Source organism: Chaetodon auriga, chromosome 19 (genome assembly GCF_051107435.1).
Source record: "Chaetodon auriga isolate fChaAug3 chromosome 19, fChaAug3.hap1, whole genome shotgun sequence".
NCBI lineage: Eukaryota > Metazoa > Chordata > Actinopteri > Chaetodontiformes > Chaetodontidae > Chaetodon > Chaetodon auriga.
This window is the reverse complement of record NC_135092.1, coordinates 1,511,044-1,534,279: the sequence shown is the minus strand read 5'-3', so window position 1 is coordinate 1,534,279 and position 23,236 is coordinate 1,511,044. Positions and strand designations below refer to the sequence as shown.

General features: G+C 38.9%; 1 protein-coding gene across 8 annotated transcripts in view; it reads left to right on the top strand.

Annotated features, from left to right (window-relative positions):
* Positions 1–23,236, top strand: part of dcc (DCC netrin 1 receptor) — a 388,720-nt gene that overhangs the window by 61,541 nt on the left and 303,943 nt on the right. For all 8 annotated transcript variants that reach the window (XR_013079191.1, XM_076757427.1, XM_076757429.1 and 5 more), the window contains exon 2: positions 15,728–16,102. Coding sequence is in view for 7 of the 8 variants with exons in the window: in XM_076757427.1 (XP_076613542.1) it covers positions 15,728–16,102 (375 nt within the window). In the remaining variant the exon portion in view is untranslated. The remainder of the gene's footprint in view (positions 1–15,727; positions 16,103–23,236) is intronic.

Sequence of the window (23,236 nt, the reverse complement as noted above, 5' to 3'; positions counted from 1 at the left end):
GGACACATACAGATGTAAGAAAACGGTGAAATATACTGAAAATGCTGAACATAATGCAGATGCATTCTTTAATTAAAAGCATTTCCTTGTTATACTGCAAAAAACACAATTATGTGTCTTTGGTTGCAACGTATTTGCTGTTGCAAATTAAGTGTAAATACAGGACATGAAATACTCTCTTAAAATTATATTATTTGATATTATTATATTTTTTGTAGTATTTATACAATATGCAAGAAAAAAATATAGAATAAAGAATATATATACTGTATATATTTGATAGATAGATACATAGATTATCAAACAAGCATATATATGTATATATACACAGACACACACACACACACACATACATACACACGTGTATATATATGTTTATATGATATATATGTGTTTGTGTGTGTATTATGGCTGAGTAAAGAGAAGGAAAGAGCAATGAAAATGAAAAGAAAGGGAAGGGTAGGAAGGGATGGAAAGGCAGGAAGTCAGACACAGGAGAGGATCGAGTGAAAGAAGGTAACAAGAAGAAGAAATAAGGAAGGCGGGAATATCTCCATCATTCCCTGCTGAATGCCCCTCCTCCATCTTCATGCTTCATCGACTCTGACTAGCAGCCACCAACCCCCAACACACATGCACACACACACACACACACACACACACACCGGTGACTAACATGTACTCTAAATATAAACCACACAGGCCTCTGGGTGGTTGTTGAGGGGTTCTCTTGATTATTTGTGCATGTGTGTTTCTGTGTTTATTTCTCTCTCTCTCTCTCTCTCTCTCTCTCTCTGTATGTGTGTGTGTGTGTTCATGTGTGTCAATGTGTGTGTGTGTGAAAGAAAAATTTTAAATCTTGCTGCAGTTTTAGTTCTGTGAAGCATCAGCTCTTTACAGACACTTGCTGATCTGATGGATTTTACTGACATTAGATTAAAGTAAGATTCTGGTTTTCAAGCTTTCTGTTCCACTCTGTTCATTTACAGCAGTTGGCTGACAAAGGAGAATTACTGCTGATACTTTGCTCATACCTACATGTGCTTCACAATGAAATAATTTTAATGTGAGCTCAGTGGTCGATATTTATTGTGATACTGGAAGTGTTTACAGTGACTTCTGTGGTCAGCTAATGACACCAAAGATTCAGTCCATATAGATTTTCTAAAAGCACATAAACAATGTCTGCACTTTTTATCAGGAGGTTGCTTTCACACTTCAAATGGACACGATACATGTTATGACTTGATGAGCAAAGCTTGATAAAGGAGAGTAATTCAGAGAACAAGGGCTGATGTTACATCTAATGAACATCAACATTTTAGCAACTGAAGGAAAAAAAATTGGAAATTGGTGGAGTGCTAAGCGCTCAGTGATTTTTGTATTTTTCTGGATTTTTAATCATTTGTGTTATTCTCATGGGCGGGGCTTTGAACATACTAGAGAATACGGTGGATCAGGCAGGATGCCAGTCTTAGGTTGAATTTTGTGACATTAACATGTGTGATTCCTCGTTAGCAGTGTCTGCTTTTCTCCAGACACAGAATTACCCCTAGTCTGTTTTTTCTGGATGATGATGGCCTCCTTCTTCACCTAAGGTCAACATGCTGTTGACCTTTGCCTTGAATTGGACCCCTTTAATTTCCTTTTTACACACACACATATACACACTCAGGCTTTGTTTTGGGGGTCACACTGTTGAGGTGCAGCTGTCAATTGCTCCCTGTTTGTTTCCTGCTTTAACAAAACAAAAACCACACATACACACATGCAAGGCTATTGTGTGTGAGGAGGAGGAGGGTCTGAGGTTGATGACTGATGATGGTGAAGAAAGAGGCTCCCTCTGTCTGCTAACACCCATAAACTACCAATCTGTCAGGCTTACACTGTGTGTGTGTGTGTGTGTGTGTGTGTGTGCGTGTGGGTGTGTGTGACATATTGGCTGGCCGCAGCTCTGTCGCCAGGGACGGCAGTTGGAAAGCCTGTGGCTTCTGTCTTGATTGGTCACGGATGTCACACACAGACACACACGCACACACACAGGCCTGTTGTGTATTGTGCTGTGTGAAGGCTGTCCTCGCAGCAGCAGATGTGTCTGAACGTTGATGAGTCTTCAGCGTCTGAGAAACAACAAAAGCCCTTGTTTACAATCAAACAAACAATCTGATAAATAAAGAATAAACATTAAAACGCATCAGTGGGTTATGTTGAATCATACGGACACTGTTGGAAGGTTGTTTTGCAGAAGTACATAAAGATACAGGATTGCAAAACTTAGATGGAACACTAATGGTAATCTGAAGAAATGACACGATTCATTAAAATGCTAACAACCAACTGAGACATAATAAAGTACCCTACACAATTCAACAAATAGTAATGCTATTACTACACATTAGAGGTGCTCAGCAGTAGTACTTCAGGCTGAGATATCCTTTGTGTGGTCTAGACACTCTAGACCCTCCCTACCTGGTAACATCCACATTTTAATGCAGTGTTTCTGTTAGAAATTTATGTCCAAGTCTCCAATGCCAAATTGACACACCCAGATGATGTCACTTGTCAGTTTCTCAGAGTTGATGCAGCTCAGATAGAGTACAGATCCATCGGTACACATGATGGATTTTAAGGACAAAAAATATTTTTATTGCCTGTGTAGTACTCCCCAGTACTCCCACACTGATGTGTAAAATCGGCGGAGTGTCTCCTTAATGCACTTGAACATTTACAGATGACTAATGGAAAAACTAAAGACAGAATGCAGATGTTGTTCCAAATTAGGGGACTGTAAGAAATGTAAAAAAAAATATCAGTCGGAGAGGCAAGTAGAACCTCATGTTTCAGGTGCCAAAGCAACTGAAACATTCAAATAAAAATCTAAGCTCTACCCAGATGTTTTTTTTTTCCTCTTTCACTTTCTTAGATGTGACAGGAAACAGTCACATTATACTCCACAAATAAATATTCATTTGTATAAATGATGAATCTGAGCTCAACCTTTCTCTTAGATTTTTTGGTGTTGGGTTTTCTGTGGTAAATCATTGTGTGGTTGGTCAGAGCAAGTGTGTTCATGTTTCTAAATGTAAACACACACCTGCACATACACACACACAAACACACAGACTGACAGCATTTGTCAAAATTTGACAGAAAATGCGAGAAGGTGTCATGTGCAGTCGTGTGCTGTCTGCACAACCCCCATCCTGTCACACACACACACACACACACACACATTGACAGTATCAGAAGGGTCTCAGTGTTTATACTTTCAGATCAGGAGGATGACAGCAGAGATGTCCCCTGACAGAGAGACTGAAAGATGTTGGAAATGGTGCCTGAATTGATTCAGGGACACAGGCAAAAGAGGAAGGAAGAGAAGGATGGGAGGAGGTGGAGATGGAGGAAAATGTCGGGTCATTCAGTATGGTGAATTTCACATAGTTGGATGTCTGTACCACAAAGTTTGGAAGTTATGTCATTCTCACCAGTCTACTGCTCTTAGGTTGTCTTTTAACACAGTTACTGTTGTTATGTTCTAATTTCAATTTCTTCATAAATTAAAAGTAATGATTGAGGACTAAAATAGAATTCCCACTCAAACCTTAAGCAGTATAATTGACTTTGCTCTGTTTGCGAGAAAGACAGAGAAAGAGAGAGAGATATATGAATATAATATACATTAATCATTTTTGCAAGAATTTTTTCTAAATGAGGTCAAATGTTAACATTTTACATTTATTCTCATTAAAACCAACAGGCCAATGAATGCAAACAGTTAACTAGGTGACCTCAAGATGCAAATAAGCATTTACAGCATTTACACATGTAAATTCAGACACACACACACACACACACACACACACACACACACACACACACAAGGCTGGTTAGAAGGAGACTTGGATTGCTGATCAATATTATTGATCGTAGTTGGCCTCATGATGCAGAAGGCTGACAATGTGAGGTAATCAGGGTTACAGCTGCATACTGGATGAGAGAAGACTAGGGAAAGGAGAAAGAGACAAAAAGATGGAGGGAAAACCTGAATCAAGCAAGGAATGACAGACAGAAGGATGAGGGGAAAAAGGCAGAGCGACACTGAGGAAGCTGGGAGGATGAAAGAACAAATGATGAGAAGGTGAAAAAAGGAGGGAAAGGAAGCAAAAGTTGGAAGGGAAGGGAAGGAAGGAGGAAAGGACAGACACAAGGAAAGGAAGGGAAGGATTTGAAGCAGATTTCAAATCTGCAATGTGCTCTACTTACACAGACATAATTACATATGCAAACAGCATAAAGTATAATGCAAAAGTATCCAGACATATTGTAATGTGTACTGTAAACTGTCATGAAATCTGCTGAAAGCAACAGGATTTGTTTCATTGTGGTTTTGACCAGAGTCATGTTTGCTGCAGCATGTTCTTAAATAATTTTACTCTACTCTATCTGGTTTCTTACTGTTGAGTTATGTAGACAATCACTCACTTTGTATTTGATCTGAAGAACCTTTAGAAATGAGGAAAACTTCTAGAGAGAGCCTCTAGCTGTTCTAGTTCCACAGATTTTGTTCCAACTCTAGGCCTTGTACAGTAGTAACTGTAACTGTATGTTATGTTACTAGCTTTGGGCCTTCTAGTCATTCTTGTTGTAACTCTTGTAATCTAGGTCGAGCACAGTTTATTTAACCTTCATCATTTTTGTTGTCTTGCTTTAGATTGCTTCTTCTAGCTCGATATCCTATAGTTGTTCTAGTTTAAGGCCTTTTTTTGTTCTACCTTTAGATCTTGTTGTCATTCTACTTTGAGGCCTGTTACTTTTTTTCAGCTCTAGCTTTAGACCTTCAAGTCTCGTCTCAATGCCATGGCAGCAAGTACCGACATTTTGTCACACCCCTCTGTGTCTCAAGGGTACCTTGTGCATCTGTATTTGATGTATCACACTTTCAGCTAACTCCACTGTAATCTCATCCATGGCAATTTTACATGCTCAAAGCAAAGAGATGTAGTATAGTGAGCGAAAAAGCCCTTTGAGGGGTGGAGGTCGTGTGTAGTGTTGGGCCATACACATGATACTCCTCCAGGAGACCAGGGCTTATGTCCTGTGAGGAACCAAAAATAATCAATCTTTCCCTATACCTAACCAAGTAGTTTTGGTGCGTAAACCTAACCAAACTGTAACCATATTATAATGATAATCATGTGTTGGAATGGCTTTGTGGCAAGAGGGCTTTGTGCATTGCACACAGATGGTAAAAGGTTTTTTGTGCATCTGTATGAGATGCTGAGGGGCATGACAATGTGGTGTTGGACAAACTGAGATGAGGACATTGGACTTTCGGTTGTAGGCCGTGTAGTCACTCTAGCTCCAGGCATTCAGCTTATAGCTCTGCCTTAGTCATTCTAGTTGTAGGTCCTCACACTGTCTGGTCCGTTCAGTTGTTTTACTTCTACAGTGTACTATATTCTATCTCATAGGCATTTAACTCTGAACCTTGTGAGGCAGGGCAGTTTTATTTGTTTATCACTTTCTATCAATAAGGCAATTCAAAATGCTTTATATAACACAAAAAAGCACTACAACAAGACATAAGATATATTAAGTTTTTTTCCTTGTTCTGAGCCTTCTGCTAAATTGAGCCTATGATTGCAGACTTTGTAGTTGTACTTCCCCTCTGCTTTGTTGTTCCAGCTCAAGGCCTTCAAGGTCTTATTTTGAGTGCTCTAGAAGTAGGTGTAGTAGTAGTACAGGTAGTTGTTCTACTTGTAAACCAATCAAGCATCAATTTTTCAGTTGTTTTAGATATAGCCTTCTACTTGCAGTCTTCCTTGCCTTCTAGTCAGCCTCTCTTTACACCTTGTAGTCATTCTCAATCTAGGCCTTTAATTGCTCCAGCCCTCAGTTATGTCAGTGGTCAAGCTTTAGACTTTGCAGTTGTTGTAGCTTGGCCTTCTAGTCATTAAAGTTCTAGGTCTTATGATCATGCTACAGTGACCTTTTCCACCACACTCTGGAGGTTTGTGGCAGTATTCAGTTGGAGGCAGATTGGTGGACCACCAGACTAAGCTGCACACTGCTGGCCTTCCACCTTTGGAAATGGTTTCCAGCTGAAAGACATTTTCTCACCAACATGGAACCAATTTGTGTTGCTCAGTTTGCTCAGCCAAACATCTGCTACAGACTAAACCTCAACTGTGAGAGAAAATCTTTCTTAAAAAAAAAACCATACTAATGGTTTGACTAAATGATGATATGATGATGAAATAACGTACGTATACTTAAGATAACTGTTGATTATTGTCTAAGAAACATACATTTGCATTTTCTTGCATTTAAAACATGACGATGATGATGGTTATTATTATTATTATTATTATTATTATTATTATTATTATTATTATTATTTGTAAAAAGCAAATAAAACATATATATTTTACTAAACAAAAAACAGTAAAATAAAGATGATAGAAGAGGAAATGAGATAAGATTAAAGGAAAACTGAAGACTTAGGGAGAAACAGAGAAACAGTGGGTTGAAAATAAAAACCCAGATCATCATCACTCCTCCTCCTTTCCTCACTGATATTTCTTTTCATCCTGATTTTCATCTAGCAGCTTTTAGCGGTTGTGTTTTATTTCTCAACTCTCAGGGTTTACGGGAAGGGAATCTGTGATCAAAGCCCAATAGAACTACTCTGACACCATTTTCACTTCACGCTGCAGATTTTATCCCTGATATTATTCCACTGTTAGCACACCAGCTCGGTCCCTGAATAATGTTACTTCTTCTATGATCACATTATACTCCGCCTAATTGGCCAGGTTGTTTTGATTATGGATGATAATCAGCCTTGTCACAGTTACTCAGCAGGTAATACAACTTAACACAGATATTGTCAAGTTAAGTTATTTTTCAGACATGGTTTTTCATCTTACATCTGTATTTGGGCAGTCTCTTTCTTTTTATGGGTAGACTTGAGATTTCTTTTGATTCGACCATAACTAATATGCAGTACACATAACATACCAAATTGCCTAGTCACAAAAGAAAAAAAGAAAATTGTTATGGTTCATGGTTATCAGAGGCTGAGTTTAGACAACTTTGTTCAAGCTCTTGCAATTTGCTGATGCTAGCTGGGTAGTTTTAGGTGTGCAGAGTGCTAGCAGAGGCTGAGGCAAGCCTAGCTTAACTCTAACTTGTTTTCACTGTCACCTACTGTGCTAATGGATATCAGATGTTGAGGCTAGCCACTGAGCTGCAACTGTATAGAATGTTTTTGACTTTAATTGTGCTCTCTGTGTCAACAGAAGCATAGTCTTTCTAGCCAACTTTAAATTATGTGTTAGTGAACATTCACAAGACTATTCTTTGAATGCTTTCACTGGTAGCTTATTTCTCATTCCATCCTGCATTTTCTCTGCTAACGCATGCTCACTCATACTTTGTTTGCTGTCATTGTCTTGGCCTATCAATGAGATATCAGCTGTTCTCATCAGCTGATCACATCTATCCAATAGGACAGCATACAATTTCATTGTGAACCATCATCTTGCTGCTTTCTTTTTGGATGACTCTCTCAACCTACTTTAGTTCATTCATGTTGCTGTTATGTGCACTCCTCCACCTCCCCATCGCAACACCAGTCTTCGCAGATTCATCAGCCTCATCATTTCATCAGCCTCGTCAGCCTATCCATCTCAGCGGAGTTATCAGCCACCAACACTACAAGTGTCTGTACTCCATGGGAGGATTTATCTTGCTGCTGCTCAGGGCGATGCCCCTTGATTACAAAAATTCCCTGTAGAGTCTAAGCACCAAAGACTTTCTAAAAGACTTAATTATCATCAAAAGCATTCATTTTACATCCTGGTGATGGTCCCATTTATTGTAACATTACTCCAAATCATGGATACAGTGTGGACCTAAGATATTGCTACTCACTGTATGTGTGTGTGTGCGTGTGGGTGTGGGTGTAGGTGTGTGTGTTTCAGTGACATGTATGACAACTATTCCCTTTTCACTTTGACAAAAAGCTACTCTAAAATTGTCATTCAGGAATTTCTGTGTGTTTGTGTGTGTTATGACAGTTATTCCCTCTTTGCCTCTTTGACAGAAAGCTACCTTGTTATTGTCATTCACTGATTGTGTGTGTGTGTGTGTGTGTGTGTGTGTGTGTGCGTGTGTGCATGTAAGTGTGTATAATTGGCCTGCTTTTGGCTGGTAGGTAATTGCGTCTGACAGCAGTAAAGGTCTCCTTTTAAAATGCACAGACAGAACACTTAGAGTGTGTGTGTATGTGTGTGAGGTGGATAAAAATCAACATCTACACATGCACCAACCAGACGGCGGGGGAACACCTATATGGGTGTATCAGGTGTATTTTATTGAGGATACACTGATTTACCTCTGAGAATGTAGACAGTGTTGTTGTTGTTGTTGTTGTTGTTGTTGTTATTGTTGTTTGGTGTAGCTGTAGAGTCTTCCAGGTAGAAACTGGAAATGTGTGATTGCTTTAGAAAAATACAGAAACACAATGCAAAATTGCAAACCATGGCAACAACAAGCATGTCCCAGCTTACTTCATCACTTTTTTTGTCCCCTGTAAACAAATCTGTGATACTTGCAACCAGTGAGTATTTGCAGTGCATTTGTGTGTCTTCAGCGCTTGTATCTATTTAGTTATGGTGTCAGTATTTGCAGAATGTGCAAATCATCATTAAATTGATGATGTTTTCTTAATTTGCTTGTTTTGTCTGTTTCACCACTAATATCTGAATGTAAAAGTGATGTGGAGTAATTCATCTGAGTTGGCATTACATGCTGCTTTTTATAATTAAATTTGCAATTCATTATTTCTTGCAGTCTGATTATGTGGAATAAGTCATTTAAAACATGGACTATCAACCATGAAACAAGTAGTATCTGGCAAGCAAGATAGCTAGGCAACAGTGGCACATTGCAAACAAACTTTCTGGCCAGACCAACTTACAGTTTTTCTCAGTTGCTAAAACACAAAACCTGGTTCCTGTAGCACAAAAACCCAAACTTTTTCATCATTCCCAGAAGAACACACACATTTACCATAACCAAAAACACAATTCACCTGTTTCCACACATGACTCAATATTAAAAACACTTCCTGCAAAACCTTACACAAAAGTGGCCAAATAAATCATTCATTGCATGTGTTCATTCAGCAAACACATGCTCTCAATATAATTAACTCAAGTTATCATAACCTAAACTCAGAGACCACCCCCTTCTCCAGGTGAAAACACTCAGCCTAAAAATTGTTAACACACCAATCAGAATTGGGGGTCAATAAATAGAGCCTAGAGGCATGTTCATGTCCTTTGGAACAATGGATCCCAACCATGCAGAGGTTGAGAGACAAGAGAGACAAGAGATGCTGATGCTGATGAACCTGTATATGTGCTCAATATGGAAATGCTGTGAATAAACCCTATTCTTGACATTTTGGTGGCAGTGTGTTGAATTAATCCCTCCTGTGTGTAACAAACACTCATGTAGTCTGTGTTTTGACAGCTTGTGTGTATTGTCTGAGGGTAAAAACTGATAGGGACCCAGAAGTTAGATGTTTGTACTGTTGGGTGTGAGTTTTTAAAATTGTGTGTGAAGATTTGAGAAAATGGTGAGTTGTTCCAGGAATTGTGTCTTAGCAATTGAGAAAAACTGTAATGGGTCCCCATCAGCCCTGTGTAGGCAGGCAGTGTAGTCTTTGGTGGTGGATTCAAGACTTGTGGATTTTTTCTTTCCATTTTTTGTTTTTTGTTGGAGCAGCTGATAACAGCACAGACCAGTCAGAGTGGTTTTGGTGATTTTGATGAAAAGCCATGCATTGAAACTGGAATGAAAAACGAAAATTTTTGTTGTTTGTTTTTGTTGCATTATGAATATCATGTAACACACGTCAAACTCAAGGCCCGTGGGCCAGTTTTGGAATTATCTTTGGCCCGCATGACGATATCTAATTATTATTAGAGCTGGCCGGCCGGTATATTGCACGCACCACTAGTACTACAAGTCTCACAGTGCACTGCCAGTGCATTGACACGTTAATCAAAGCAACTGATTTTTTATTTATTTAATGATTAATGTTGTTTTATAGGCAGTAACTTATAGGCTGTGTTAGTTCCAGGTTCAGTATGTGCAATGAGGTCATTCCAATCAGTTTTCAATAAACATCGAACCAGTTTGGCCTTTCGACTTGGAACAATTTTTTTAAATTGGCCCACTGTGTATTTGAGTTTGACACCCCTGATGTAACAGGTTGTACGGTGTGTGTCAAACTCATTTTCACTCCGGGCCACATCAGCATTATGGTTTCCCTCAAAAAGCTGGTTGGAACTGTAAGACTGTATAAATGTAACTTCCCTTTAATTTATCAGGTTAAGAAACATACATTACACCATAAATCAAAGATCAAATGTTTCAAGTGAAACAAAGACAAATATCATCAAACACAAGTTATTACATTCAAAACTTTTTTGTCATGGTTGAGACGGGCAGAACTATGGCACAACCTTGAGTTTGACACGTTCTACGACATTCCTACAAAAGACTTGTAAAAACAGCTACATTTTTATGATTACACCTCAACTAGAATTATGAATTCTCTTTTTTTACTTATATGACATATGTTTTAGTGACTCTGATTAGCAACTATGTTGTGAAGTTCAGTTTGTAATTTTTTAAAATTTTGACACGATAGGCAAACACTAGCTTGCCTCACTGTACAGCGATACAGCAGGAAATTAATAATCACATGAAGTTTGAATTGGGAGTTCATCAACTGATGACCTGAATCATTGGCATTTACCATGTAGCCCCTAGTTAAATCAGTTTTTTCAAACTTTTTTGTCCTGCTTTTAGCTTTTACTGTTTCCTACTCATTTCTTCATCTACCACTTTCCTGCTGTTCATTCCTTCAGCTGCTCCAACTATGAAAAGCTTATATCACGACCTTCAACTTTTTATCTTCTTCATGTTTTTCTTCGTCATCATCCTTCCATTTTTATCTTCGTCATCATCTTCGTTCGCCTCTTTTTATCATCATCATCATCATCGTCATCATCATCATCACCATCTTCTTCTTTTTTAAATATAAACATTTACACAGGTAGCAGTGTTGGTCTTCCACAGACACATAAAGTATTTTTTTTGTGTCAGATTTGAAGAGTTAAAGTCAAAACCAATCCAATCAGGTTTATGATTCCAAGATTCTTGAATGAATTCAGGAAGATGTTTAGTAATACTGTGAATATTTCTTCATTTCCCTCCTTTTCCACTCTTTTCATGATAGTTTAAAATCCGACTGCTTTCACACACTAACCCATGGTGTCAGCCAGTGTGAGGGTGTGCGTGTGTTTGTGTGTGTATATTCAGATGATCTTGGCTCTTGACTGCCGCACTGTCACTTATTCACGTCTTAAAGTTAAATTCCCAGATGACTCTATATCCTACTACTGTTAATTTAGAAGCAGTTGGACTCAATATACAGACCGGAGGCAAGAGTAAAAAAGAAAACAAGTTTATTAACAAGGTGATAATCAAAAGGCGCACTCATAAGGGTTGAAAAAACTAAAAAAAAAAAAAGGCGCACTCGAACGAGTGGAACAAAGAACTCAAAACACACTCACTAACAAACAAACTAAACACCATGAGGGAGGTTGAGGCAGAACAAAGGCTGGACATGACTGGTAGGCACTGAAAAGAAAGAAGCACACATGAGCGGCAAAAGGAAAAAAAAAAAACCTCTTCCAAAATGTGCAAAAATGCTGAGACAGCAACTGGCAATCAACTAGAGATACTCACTAGGCACAGGCTCTGGAAACTCATGGAGGAGATCAGGAACATCCAGTGACAAGCCAAGCTGAGAGTCTTCCTTATATACAGAGCCCTAATCAGGCTCATGCGCTCCAGGTGCTGGAGGGGTGGAGCCAGCTGGGTGCAGGGAAACACCCAGCTGAAACAGACAGGGGAACAGACAGACACAGAACACTAAAGGAAAAGGGAAAAAGAGAACACTAGGAACAGACAGGTTAGCGGATCCTAACAATTACCCCTCTGGTTCTATTAAAAAAGATCTTCAACCCATGGTGTTTACCTGTGCACACTGTACACCTCACTTGAGGTCTCTCAATTAATTATTTAGTTTAGTCAATAAAATGTCAGAAACAATGAAAACTGCTCAGTACAGTCGTAATACCCAGTTGACATGACCTGTTTATTTATTTACCTTTTTTTTTTTTTTGACAGACTAACAGTCCAAAACTGAAAGATATTCAGAAGACCAACAGATCCTGCCATGCAAATGCTCACATTTGAGAAGCTGGAGACGGCCAATTATTGGCCTTTTTGCTTAAAAAAATAACTTAATCGATAATATACTTTTTAGCTGTCAGTTAAATAATCAGTGAATAGACAAATTGTTTCCAGTTCTTTCTTTGTTGAGTTCCCTCGACTCTGTTGAGACTTTTGTGAGCATTTAAGGATATTTTGCTGCTCAAAGAAATAGACTATTAAATCTTCAAAGAAATATTTTCTGCTTGTCTGGATTCATTGAAGTTTATTTATTTTAAGTTTATTATTATTGAATTTGTTTTTATAATGCTTTATTTTAATTTCCTAATGATAAGTTTGATAAAGAGGACTTTCTTAGAAAGCTCAATTTAAACCTAAGTAAATATTTATCATTCACTTATTATTGAAAATGTTCTGTGTTGAAGTGTTTGCTCAGTATTTGACAATTTTCCCATTTTTTCATGTTACACTGACCTGCTGTTCATGGTTGAAAGAATTATTTACATAGAAGTGTATTAATTGATGTAATGTCATGTATTTTCCCAAGAATCAGTACAAAAATACATTGTCTTTTAAACTTCCTGCATTTTCTCACGAAATTACAGAAATTAAGGATTTGTAAAATAAAGACTGGCAGTGAAAACAGAGAATAGAATCGAGATGGAGGGAGAGAAGGCAAGGAGTGGTAACATCAAACTGCAGGATAACAAGGACAAGGACAATTCATGAACTGACTGTGTGTGTGTGTGTGTGTGTGTGTCTGCATTTCATTTGTGACTGGGAGGAGCTAGTACAGACAGAGCTGTCAAGATAGTGATTTACTGATCGGGGAGCACTGCTGAAAGGGAATCAATAAGAAGGAAACCATGAAGGGAAAGAAACAAGAAATATAGAGAAGGACAGTATGAAGGGGAGAAGTTGACAGAGGGAAACAAGGAAGGAAAGATAGGGAATGAAAGGAGGGATGTTGACATTACTGTGAAGTTTACACAGATTCTGATTCCAGTTTTGATTGCACAGCATTTTCTCTGGAAAATTGGGGTTTTAGCACCAGAGGTAATTTATACACAGTTAAATAAAACACAATATTTTAGGCTGATTCCAATATTTTTAGATAAGGTGTATTCACATTTGTATCATTACAGCCCCCAAATAAGGAAAAAAAAAAAAAAGAAAAACGAAATAATGAAATAATTTAATTCCTTTCCTTGTGATGTGGAGACAGGATGTAGACATGCATGCATGCATGTAGGGAAATAAAATGCTAAAATGAGTCTTGCAAGATTGGACTGAAGTGACTGATGTCTGAAGTTAATGCCATCACAGTAATGACTGCAAAGACATTGTTAACATGCTCAGAAAGAGAGACAGAGAGAAAGTCTGAGATCACTGTAAAAAATGTATTTGTCATAGTTACCTCACCATGTCACCTCTCATGCCCAAAATCAGTTTCATAAATGAAACACGGTTATTTTAAATTGATGAGGAGATTCTTCTCACATCGCTTCAGCCTATAAAAAAGATTTTTGCCATTGTGGTGTGCCAATCGTTCTGACACAAAATCACTTAAAAACAGATGAAGTAAATTCCTTTACCAGCACACGTGATGAACTGCTGACCAAGTGACAAGAGCTGTTATATTGTATCAGTAACTTTAATGAAATAAAGTTTTAGATGTATAGTTTCCCTCTAAATAGTTATGTCCTTTTTATGGAGTCACTCTCATTTATCTAGATCTTATTTCATTCTCCATATGTCAAGATGTACACAAATTAGAATCCTTCCTGGTAAACTATTTAATCTGACACTAATTATAATAAAGGAACAACAGAGACAAAGTTATACATGACTTAATTTAGTAGTGCAGAGTTTAAAAGTACTTATTGATTTCCAGAGGAAAGTATAACTGAACACATAAGTAAATTGTATTTCTAAATGCCTGCTTACAACCCTGTGCTTAGATGCTGGATCTTGTTATTGTCCTAATATTTGAGTAGAGAAAAGATGCAAAGCTGTGCTGAAAGGAAAATCTCAGTAATGAGTATTAAATGACTTTTATGTTGAGTGTTCTCCCTTCCTATTGCAGTTGGGAAAACTGCCATAGACTATTTAGTTTTTATACTCTAATGTTTGTCTGATCAGAGTTTTCCTGTGGGAGAAACTGAAGCTGCGAGAGTTTAAAAGGAACATCAGTAAAATCAAAACAAAAAAAGAACATCTGGTGTGCTTCAAAGTCAACTTTTTGCTGTAATGACGTGACTTCAAGCTCCAAGCCTCTGTTCAGACTTTCCAGGAAACACACAGAAACTGAACGGCTGCTTTGACCGAACAAAGTGCTGTTCTGATCAGGATGAAAGACTTTTTAGCAGCGCCGACATCAAAGATAAGAGAAGAGACACCGCCACCGCTCTCTACTACCAGAGCCTTTCACAACATTAAACAAAATATGAAAACATAAAAACAAAAACAGTAGGTTGATGTGGCTTTGATGGAGATGGTGAGTTATCCGGCAGAGCCAAGAACTACAGGTTGGAGGTTAAACTCAGTGATGTTTTCTGCTGTGAAGAGACACATCTGACCAAACTAATGACAAATATGGATAAATACATGAACCAAAACATGAATAAATACATTTAAAAAAAAGATAAAATAAACACAACTTGTATTTCTTCATCATCTGCTGCTGAATAGAAAGCTTAGATCCTGAAACTGTGATGTGAATGTTATCATGGGTTTGATCTTATTTGTGGTTCAACGCCTTGAGAGGCAGTAATGGTTGTGGGTTTGACCCTTTGTAAAACTGTTTTAATGTTGTGTTCTAGTTCATGTTGGAATAGATGAGCATATACAACCAGAATCTGGTTAGAAATATTGAAATTACTGTGTCATTGAGACAATATGAACACTTTATCTCTTTTGTCTACACAGTAATTTATATTCCAGTGCAATAACAGCCAATGCCTTGATTAACCTATGAGGCCCTGGGGCTAAAATCAGCCCCCACTGACCACCATTTGTGGTCATGTAAACAGGCAATGCAGGAAAATGTTTAAAAAAAAAAAAAACCAAAAAAAAAAAACAAGCATTTTTTAATCATCTCAAACAAGCATGGGGCCTCAGTTGTGATAATAACTTTTGATGTGGAGGTAAAGCGCCATCATGCAATTTTTCTTTACCTCCAAATTTACTGATTTATTTATTTTGTTTTGTTTTTTGTTGTATCTTGTGATGAATATGGCACATCCCATCATTGGACATCCTGTTGTATTTTCGCCCTGTTATGAACTACACCTGTGTGGTTGTTGGTTTATGTGATGGAGAGCATTTTCCTTTATAAATAACTGTCCTGTTGGTGATTTCCTGTTTCATTGCTTCTATCTAACTCTTCTGTTCTGTTCTCCTCCTATAGCCTCAGACACCTCCTCATCTTCCTCCTTCTCCTCCTCCTCCTCCTCCTCATCTAGTCTTGGAGGTTTTGTGGACTTCACTTTCACCCAGGAGCCTCAGGACACGGTGACAGTGCGAGGGGGCATGCTGCAGCTGGACTGCCAGGTGCAGTCTGACACAGTGGCAGGACCTCCCACCATCACATGGCGTAAGGATGGCGTGCTGGTGAGTGCGCTGGTGGATGAGCGGCGGCAGCAGCTGGCTAACGGCTCGCTTCTGGTGCAGAACGTTGTGCACTCACGGCACCACCGGCCTGATGAGGGCGAATATCAGTGCCTTGCCACATTGGATGGACTGGGGAGCATTGTTAGCCGGGCTGCCAGGGTCACTGTGGCCGGTAAGACACTGCTGTATTGTATTATATAATATCCTATTCTTATGCACAAATTATGTCTTGCAAAAAAATATAGTACAGACATAGATTTATCAAAGCATAACTTTCAGACTACTTAGTTGCACTGCCTGCATGACTTAGACAGTGTCAAAGGCTCAGAAAGACTGCAAATGGAGGATGGTGGGGTGGATGGATGAGTCAAACAAACATGCGAGTTTCACCCAGAAGATCAGGGTTCATGTCCCGTAAGAAACCAAAAGTGAACAATTTTTTCCAATACCTGAGAGTAGTTTTAATACCTAAACCTAACCACATAGTTTTGGTACCTAAACCTAACCAAACTGTGACTGTTTTGCAACATTAACTATGTATTAGAAAGGCAATGGTCTAGAATGAAAGCATTGTGGGTCACTGGGATGAGAATGTTTTGTGCAGTCAGAGCTGTTGCTCTAGGTGTCTAATATTGCCATGGATTGGATTGAGCACACACACAAGCTTAATGTTTCTTGTCTTCAACTTCCATTTTTTTTACTCTTCATATTTATGTAGTAGAACCAAAGTAATTAATCTGTAATGTAATTTAGTAAGTGTAGTGGAATACTGTTCATGGAACACCTTAATAGACAGTGAGGATCAGAGGCTTAAGTGACCATCACCATCGCCAATAATATGCACTGTCTACACTGTGGACAACATATTGTATGACAGTGCCTCACATGTTTGAGCAATTTCAAATTTCTATTTACTTTCTCAGGAAGTAATAGAAACATTGGATTATTTGTATTTACATCATCATTGAGCCACTGATTGTGACAAATTAAGTTTATGCTCAAATATTTGTGACCTCAAATACTGTCATTCATCAACAGACATATAAAGAACATTACAGCAATTTGCATTTATATTTGGCAATGTTCATTTATTTAATAGCATGATGCTCAACATGAACAGCAAGCAGCTCCCTGGTGGAACTCCACAAGAGCCTTTTTGCATTGAAGTGGTTCACATGGCTTAATCAAAATGTCCTGTGTCTTCCTCTCTCGTGCACATGCACATCTCGTGTTACAGACACGACAAGAAAAACAAGATTGAGACTAGATTCTCAATTTTAAATGTTTCTATTTGATACATTGAGGGGCTCTACAGACTCTACAGAGAAAATGTGCAAAGTGTATAGCGTGCAAAAGAGTAGATGTTTCAGTCGGTGTTGAAATTTCCCCTGTGCAAAATGCATGATGAGTCGCCCTTTGTGTAGTTTACTCTAAAGGTGCACTGTGTTTCAATCATTTGGAGCAGGAGTTCTCAAACTTATTACTGAAAGGTCCGCATCAGATTTTATTCAAGGCAGAGGTCCAGAACGGTTGGTGATAACAAATTAATATTTAATCAATTAATTAATGTCACATCTCTTGTGATTAGGCCAGCACTACCCCAGGCAGATAAAGCTCAGACAGTTAGTCCATATTTATGTAGGACTCAGTCATATTCTTTCAACTACATTTACAATAGTTGTAGAAATTGTGTATCTGTGATTTAGGGGTTGATAGCAAATTCTCTGTTGTAGCTTTAATGTGTGAACTCTGCAGCAACACTCTCTTCAGCAGTTAATGTTGCAATGACAATGATGTCAGTGATAGGGAGATAAGATACATTAAAACCACATTCATCTGGGCACAGAATCAGAGTGAATTATCTGTGGCAATACTGAATATTCACCATCACCAACAATTTATTCATCAGTGGCAAATTTCTTTCAATCTGGGGTTTGATACAACAATTGGCCAATAAAATAACCCCAAGTGATGCCTCTTGCATCTAACAGACAAGGTTTGTGATTCCCCATGAGTTTCCATTTCTGTACATCGGGTCAACTATTGATTACAAGGTGCCAGTGAATGACAAAACAAAAGTCCTCTTTAGGATTCCAGGAAGCAAATAAAAATACTCAATTTGAGAAAAAATACAACAGTTGGCAAAGGGAAATAAACCCAAGTGACCTATATCACACAGAATGTAGCCACCACCACTCTTAGATCTTTTATCCTCTGGTATGAGTCTCTTAGGACCCTTGAAAACTCCTTCTTGGAGACCGAGAAGGACAGGTCTCTTGTTAGCCCAAAGAAATCTTCCTTCAGGGGTCCAACTAAACTCACATCCAGAGGCTGGAGGATGTGAGATGTGTGGTGGCAGGCACAGGAGAATGTCCTCCCTCTATGCTGCCCAAACCAACTCTGGATCCATGAAGGCTTGATGTCCATCCAGGACCAGCAGCAGCAGGTGCTTCAGCACGTTGAACTTCAGGAAATTCTCGTCAAACCACTTTCTAAATAGCTCACAGTCCATGTACCCTGCCCAGCTACTTCCCGCAGAGGGTGTTGGGGACCGTTCCTTGTTATAGGGGCCCCCTGGATATCCCCCGTTATATATGATGAATGGGGGGGCATTGTCCTCAAACCTGTTTTAGGAGGCCACAAGGGTGATGTGATCCCCTTACATGCATGCTTGGTCCATGCTTGAATGCTTGTTCATTTTTTCAGTTAAAAATAAATTCACAATTTGGTTTAAAGGTACATTTCACATTGTAGTACCAGGCATAGATATATTTACCACATGTGTATACACAAAATATATTTACCTCACACCAAAGCAGCATTACAATATCTATATCCACCTTTTCTTTAACCATCATGATGCACCTGTAAAGGAAATATAAAAATCCTTTTCTCTCTCACACACACACACACAAACACACACACACACACACACACACACACACACACACACACACACACAGAGAGAGAGAGAGAGAGAGAGACAAGAATTTGACTACAGTTTGAACATTCCACTCAATGTACTTGTACAAGACAAAAGCACATACAGCTCAACAAGGACAAAACAGACAAGACCAACAATAAACAAGATATATAAGAGAATGATGTGGCAATAAACAATCTATATAATGAAATGTACAATGTAGAGGTATTTATGTTGACAATGAGTGATGAATGTGCATGTTAAAAACAGTGCAGTAATGCATGATAAATGGCCAGTCATGGATATTTTGGTGCCAGAGGGTCAGTGACACTGTATGACCAGTTAACTGTTCATCAGGGTGATGGCTTGTGTGTGAAGAAACTGTTTTTGTGTCTGGTTGTTTTGGCGTTCAGTAATCTGTAGCACCTATGAGAGGGGAGATGTTGGAACAGATTGTGTCCAGGATGTGAGGAGTCTGCAGTGATATCTCCTGCCTGTTTCCTCAGTCTGGAGGTGTTTAAGTCCTGAATGGAGGGCAGGTTGGCACCAATGATTAAGGATGAGGTCCCATCAAGATATCCCCTGACAGCCCTGTCTCCTGAAAATTATGTTTATATACAAGTAACCGACTGAATTATGTTTTCTGTTAACATAATGATTAATTTACATACTTAAAGTTGCAAAAATGTTGATACTGTTTATGGACAACAAATATGAGATCTTGCAATGCACTATCCACTCACAGTGACTGCAGCATTCTTTTTTTATCAGGACAGACTTATGAGAGCATGAAAGAGAATGAGAAATTCAAAGCAAGATTTCTAACAATCTAATTGAATAAAGAATAATCTACAACAGAGAGGGGCCAGAGCTGTCATTTAATGGGTCAGTTAATAGAAAATCATCATCATGCAAGTTAAACACTATTTAATGAAATCCAGGAAAAAGCCCCTGACACCAAGATATATAAGCAAGGACTACTTCTACAACTTGGAATCCACCTTATGCCAAAGAGATGCCACTGAAATGGATGAGTTGGGATAATGTTCAAGGCATCTGTGATATCTGTATTTGATAGCTAAGCACCCTGACCTGCCAGTTTGATCAATTTGATTGCATTACCCGCTGTAGCATAATGACTAGGAAAACTGGGAAAGGAGAGGAGTCAAACAGGCCAATTAAGAAACCTTTATTTAGCTCTTTTCCCCATAAATTGGGAAATGCTCTCTGGATCCTTAATAGCGGACTAGAGTCTTTTTTGCAACATATGTAGATTCTGGTGGTTAAATTACCCCCACCTGGAAACCCTGAGAGAGACCAGTGAGCAGGTGATTTGTGGATACAGAGTCTGGATGAGCTAATAGTGCCGCAGACAGAGCTTGGATATAGGAGTGGACAGATTAACTTTTAGGAGGTTATTGAGCTGCACTGGAAGGTGCACACAGATCTTGGATGAGCATCGTTGCAAACGCTGCAGATGTGAAAGAAAATTGGACCTGGGTAAGTGGAGATGTTTTCATTAAAATTGTTGCATATCCATATTGTTCACTCTGGCTGTGGAGCAGAGGGTTTCAGAATGACTTACATTACTAGAGGCTCAGCGAGAAACTGCTTATAATCCCCAATGAGCATGATGAGAATTTCTGTGTCCAAAACTGAACAATTTAGATGGATGTATGATTGAGAAATATAGAGCTGGCTTGCTGGAAAAAGCTTTGTGATAGTGAAAAAATGTGCCTCCTGCAGCTGAGATTAAGGTCACGGATCAATGTAGGTAAGAGTCTAGGTCTACTCGTCTGTCAGGATGAACAGAACAGATTACATCTCCGTAAATCCCGAAAGCCAACAAGAATTCGCCAACTGACAGGTCACTTGCAAGGCGAGGGTCAGCAGATTTACAGTTGTAATGCTCTCACTGGATGAAACTTTTTTTTAGCTCATTCTGGAGAGGGAATTATGAGATTGACTAGATTGATTCCTCTACCTTGCAGAATTTTTTATCTTAAATGGGGTGAGATGTTTGCTGTTGAAGGAATGTAGGGCCTACCTAAAAGAGCTGCATGGATAGTGGATGCCAGAGAGTGATGAAAAGCCTCTAGAGCACTTTCAGCAGCATGAGGAAGAAGACTGGACTGAGACATGGAGGTTAAGGCATTTTCAAATGTCTGAAGATGTGAATCAGTTGCATTCACTGATCTCACCAGATACTCCATAGTGGGTAGAAGGGGATCAGGAGCTGGCATGGCAGAAAATGAAGTAACTGTAGGAGAAGCCGGAGCAGCAGGAAGTAGTGGAAGATGTAGAATGTCTGGATGCATTTCATGGCCCTCTTTTTGGATGAGGTGTAGCAGACATTTTCCTTGAGGTGTCAGTGAGGTGTCTTCTGTGGGAGGTGGAGAAGCGATGGGTTAATCGTTGACTACTGCCTCGGACCCTTAACTTGGAAGTCAATAACTCATATACTCTTTCAGCTAAGGTCAGTTTTGTAGAAGCAATGCAAGTGCTGTTGCGTTGAACTGTGGGGATTGAGTTGCTTCTAGTCGGAACTTGCCACTCCGGTTGGAGATCAGATTTTTAATCCCACATGCTTTGGCATGAGTGGATAAGATGCAAAGGTTAGGCAGCATCATAAACTGGTTCATGACATGGTTCTGACATACAGCTAAATGACAGCAGAGAAAGAGAACACATTTAAACTTTGACAGCATACAGTTTATTGGCTTAAGGTGATCATGTCAGGCTGTGATTTGATGAAGACAAGAATAAGTTAGTGGAGTTAAGGATAGTAGGAAACTGTGCAGGGTGACTTAGAAGGCATGTACAAGGACATAGTCTTTCTCAATGAAGCTAACTGAGCTTTGTGCTTTGGCACTGAAAGCACTTAGTTAAGAAATATATGTATATTTGGAAAAAGTCAGCAGTGACTTGAGACTTCAGATTTTTTATTAACATTTAAGCAAAATTACAATATTTCCCTAACCTTAACCACAGTGCTCAAACCCTTCATTATGGTGTCCTGTACTGTGTATGCCTGATGTCCACCCAAACCACCACCCTCTACTCAAGTGCAGAACATAAGATAAGATGAGAAAGGGTAAGGTAAGTTAAGACTTTAATGTTCCCACACTGATAAGACACTTATAAAAGAATAGTAAATGCCATAAAAATTGAATTGCCATAAAATAATATGATTGCTAATATTTGTATGAGAAAACTACTAATGACATATAGTACCAGTCAAAAGTTTGGACACACCCTCTCATTCAATGGTTTTTATTTATTTTTTATTTTGTACATTGTTGATTAATACTGACGACATCCAAACCATGAAGGAACACACATGGAATTATGTAGTAAACAAAAAAGTGTTAGATAAACCAGAATATGTTTTATATTTTAGCTTATTCAAAGTAGCCACCATTTGCTTTGACAACAGCTTTGCACACTTTTGCATTCTCTCAACTGCATCTTCATGTGTTAGTCACCTGGAGTGGTTTTCAATTAACAGGTGTGCCTTGTCAAGAGTTAATTCTGGAATTTCTTGTCTTCTGAGTGTGTTTGAGACCATTAGTTGTGTTGTGCAGAGATAGGGTTGTGCAGAGGTCTATACAGTGAATAGCCCTATTTGACTACTGTTCTAATCCATACTATGACGAGAACCACTCAACTAAGCAAAGATAAATGACAGACCATCATTACTTTATGACATGAAGGTCAGTCAATCTGGAAAATGTCAAGAATTCTTGCATCCTCGAGTGCAGTTGCAAAGACCATCAAACGCTATAATGAAACTGGCTCTCATGAGGAGTGCCACAGGAAAGGAAGACCAAGAGTTACCTCTGCAGCAGAGAATAAGTTCATCAGAGTTACCAGCCTCAGAAACCACAAATTAACAGCACCTCAGATTAGAGCCCACATAAATGTGTCACAGAGTTCAAGTAGCAGACACATCTCAACATCAACTGTTCAGAGGAGACTGTGTGAATCAGGCCTTTATGGTCGAACTGCTGCAAAGAAAGCACTTCTGAGGACGAACAACAAGAAGAAGAGAATTGCTTGGGCCAAGAAACACAAGGAATGGACATTATACCAGCGGAAATCTGTCCTTTGGTCTGATGAGTCCAAATTTGAGATTTTTGGCTCCACCCATCATGTCTTTGTGAGATGCAGATAAGGTGAGCAAATGGTTTCTATATGTGTGGTTCCCACCGTGAAGCATGGGGGAGGAGGTGTGATGGTGTGGGATTGCTTTGCTGGTGACACTGTTGGTGATTTATTCAAAATTCATGGCACATTTAACCAGCATGGCTACAACAGTATTCTGCAGTGATATGCCATCCTATCTGGTTTGTGCTTAGTGGGACGGTCATTTGTTTTTCAACA